Raw genomic sequence first — 3,775 nt, 5'->3', positions numbered from 1 at the left:
AACAGTTAGTTGATACATCAATGGGTATAAATGAATGTGCAGCCATATTGATGATCTTCTTAGTCATATTTCAAGCAAAAATACTTGAAATATGGTGTCAGTTTCTCAGATATGAGGCTTTGCAGCTTTTCTTGTTCTTATTATGATACTTTTTAGAATATTTTGGGGTTTTGGAACATGGGACAGAGAAAACAAGGTATTTGAATATGTCGTATATGTTATTTTACATATGAAATGATTGATTAATCTATTTGTTGATAGACAGAAAAATATTTTCATTTTACAAGTCTTTATTTTTGCAAAAAATGCCCAAAACAATCATTTATTCATGCTTCACAAATGTGAATATTTGCTGGTCTTCTTTAATATTAAAGTTAATATATTTGGGTTTATGAGGTAGGACCAAACAAGCACAGTAAATATGCCAACCTGGGCTTTGGGAAATTGTGGTGGAATCTATCTGACATTGTATTGCCCAAATGATTAATCAATTAACTGAGCAAATAATCAACAGATTAATCAATAACAAAAACAACATCAACAACATCTGCAGATATCAGACTAGCAAACATCATGCTCTACTCTGACGGTAATCTGTCCGTAGAAGAAAGTGGCCTGACGCTCCTGGGTCAGAGCCGAGAAAGGTAAACTGTTGCCCTCTTGCGGCCGAGAGGGAACCTGCAGGCACTCCACTCTACCTTCACCACCAGCATCTTGCCACATGGAGCATGATGGGAAGGTATTTTCATGGTGACACACTTTGCAAAGATGCTCCTCAGAGTGATGTTTGAAGTCAGTGCTAACAGTAAAAATGGAGGAGGAATACAGGGAGGCATTACAGGTGGAACTCTCAGAGGAAGGTGGGCCAGGGTGGGTGGTGGTAAGAGTGCAGGGGTTGCTTCTCCTGCATTCTTCTCCCTCTGCCCTGAAACCCCTTTCCCTACCCACCGCACACCCCAACCGCGCTCTTATTTTTTGCCTCAGTCCCTGAAAAGCACCCTGGAATCGTTTGCTAAGTAGAGCGTACAGCAGTGGATTGATGTCAGAGTTTAGCAACACCAGCCAGTACGAAAAGGTAACAGCAGACGGTGGGACGAGGCTGGATTGGCCTGAGATTGCAGTTTCTGTTGCCTGAACCAGGGCCACGCCTATGTAAGGTGTCCAGCAGAGGAAGAAGGCCGAGATGACCAGGAAGAGACGCAGCACTCCATGATGGTTATGGTGCTGCAGCGATGGCTGGGAGGTGCTCTGAAACAGGAAGGAGAACAAACGTCTGGATGGAGGGTTATTCTGCTCTGTCGCAGAATCAGGACGAGTAGGGCTGATATAATTCCCTTCTTCTGTGCTGACCTCAGACACAAACTGTCCACTTACATGATAAATCAGTCTCGAGGGGCTGTGGAGGCTCCCACAGTGCTGGTGAGACGAATCCCCACTGGCGAAGCTTGGATTCCTGCTGCGCTGTACAGAGTCCTCCAATGTATGAATCCTCCTGGCATGGCTGCGGGCCACCTTGACAATGTTCACGTAGCAAAAGAGGATGACCACTGCCGGTATGAGGTAGGAGAGGGCAGCCATGAAAGTCGTGTAGCTGGGACTGCTGGCCCAGTTGACAGCACAGCTGTACATGGGAACCACATAGCTGACAGAGCTCCAGCCCAGCAGGGGAGGAAAACTGGTGATCAGGGCCTGCAGCCAGATCCACAGGACCACAGCACAGGTCCTCCACAGGGTGCAGCGGGAGCTGTACCGCAGGCAGTCCACGATGGAGTGGTAGCGGTCGAGGGCAATAGCTGCCAATGTCAGTACGGAAGCTGTACAGTAAACAGAGGAGGTGTAGCCCACGTACAGACAGAGGTCCTGTCAGACAGGAGAAAGACAGAATGTCATCACATGTGTACTAACTCCAAGGGATATAGGTGTTCAGTTGCTGTCTAATGCTGTAGTCTACATCGAAGATCCTTTACGGGATAGTTCCGCTGCCGCCAGAAATTCCGCAGGATGTCCCTCACTTTCTGCTTTCTTTGAGTTAACTTTAAACCTCCGTCATCAGTAGTAAGCTTTAAGGAAAATTTGGATCGTACAACAAGGCAGGCCTGCTTCTATTGTTTGGGGAGCGGTAAGATTTACATTTTTTTCATTTTGGTAAAGATTTAAAAAGAATATGTTTATGGCCTTTACTCTCCAACTGGGGTGTTTTGGGACCGATTGACGGGGATTTGATATGGACAAAATACACAAGGCTATTGACTGGTAGGTGGAAATTACGTTTAACCATGTATTCAGCTAATTGAAATAGCTCAAGTTACTGTATTGTGTGAACAGTTAACTTTATCTAATATTTTATGTTACATTTTACATTACATTTTATATATTTTGCAAATGTTCCACCAAAAAAAGTTCCCTCTCAAGACTATTTTGCAGAGCCTCGCTCGCTGTGTCTGGAGCTTGTCGCCGCTAAAGACGATTGTGATTGGTTTAAAGAAATGCAAACAACCCCTGACCTAACCGTTTATTCTCCTATTCAGGAGTGTTGTGTGGCCAGACTTTCCTTCGCAGAGCTGTGGAGATAGATCTGGCAATACAAGACTACACTGCTGTGTTGTTGCATGACTGTTAAGCATGTTATAGTACTAGACAGTGATGACGTACAGTACAATCCACCCATCCACGGTTCATGATGGACAAAGCAACAAAAGGCATCACTCCAACGCCCACCAGGAGGTCACTGATGGCCAGGTTCATAATCAGCACTGACGCCACCGAGTGGAAAGTCTTGGTTGCAGCCACAATAACAATGACAAGAATATTACCTACAAAGAAACACAATGACACAGAGGTCAGGCTAGTTGAATTTTAGGCCACACATACATCTTTTCCATCTGTAACCCAGCAATAGAGACACAAATCCAAACACTAGCAAACCAGTTATTTAATAATTGAATTCAGAAAAGTGTCTTAATTTGATCTAAATAGTTCTGAATAACAAGGAAACAAGCAAAAGAAAAATGCTGAGCCCATCACAGTTAACTGAGCAGTAGCGAGTACCCTTTGTTTCAAATGTCAACAAAGTCAATACCAAAAGGTCATGATCATCTGACTTTATAATTATGCATCAAGCCTGCAGTCATAAATGTTAGCAAGTCATTAATAAAGTAAAATGGGTATAACTTTTAAATAAACCATGTAGCTTCAAATGTCAAGTCTTTTGATGAAAATGTTTACATTTCAGCAATAAATACATATTGGTTCCTGAGGCTCTGCAGTTCTTTTTCAGAAGGTCAGGACTCAATGTTGCATTGTATATTTCTGATTAATTAAAGAGCTAATAAAAAAGACACTGCAAATGCCCTGCTGGAGGAAAATCACCAGACAATGGGATATTTCACAACTTGGCAACCCAAAAATCCCTTTATAGCAGACTGATCGTTAGATCATTAGTACATGGTTTATTAACCACATAATTCACCACAAAAACAATAATTCATTTATAAAGGGGGACTTACTAGAACTTTGGCCAAGATCCCATGAACTGCCAAAATACAATTATTGCTTGCCGAATTACATCTGAAATGATGCATGGAGATATGGATAATTTTCCATTTGTGCAGCAATGAAATTGGAGTCGGTCACTGTGTTATTCGTGTAACATCATTAAGGTGCTGAACAAAAAAAACTATAATGTTGATTTTATGTGCTTTTGCTTAACAGTAGCCTATGGATCCCAGATGGAGCTTTAAGCGGGACAGTGTGTTTAAATAAGTAGAACCTAACA

The 3,775-nt window shown here is 42.5% G+C and overlaps 1 protein-coding gene across 1 annotated transcript; it reads right to left on the bottom strand.

Moving 5' to 3' along the window:
- Nucleotides 1-361: 361 nt before the first annotated feature.
- On the bottom strand, nt 362-1,918 carry LOC116704904 (5-hydroxytryptamine receptor). Its single transcript, XM_032540663.1, has one exon. It carries the CDS (start codon nt 1,627-1,629, stop codon nt 562-564), a length of 1,068 nt encoding a protein of 355 aa, XP_032396554.1. The 5' UTR covers nt 1,630-1,918; the 3' UTR covers nt 362-561.
- Nucleotides 1,919-3,775: the final 1,857 nt, after the last annotated feature.

The sequence above is a fragment of the Etheostoma spectabile genome, chromosome 17, assembly GCF_008692095.1.
Source record: "Etheostoma spectabile isolate EspeVRDwgs_2016 chromosome 17, UIUC_Espe_1.0, whole genome shotgun sequence".
Lineage (NCBI taxonomy): Eukaryota > Metazoa > Chordata > Actinopteri > Perciformes > Percidae > Etheostoma > Etheostoma spectabile.
Note: the sequence above shows the minus strand (reverse complement) of the source record. Positions and strands in the feature narration are given on the sequence as shown.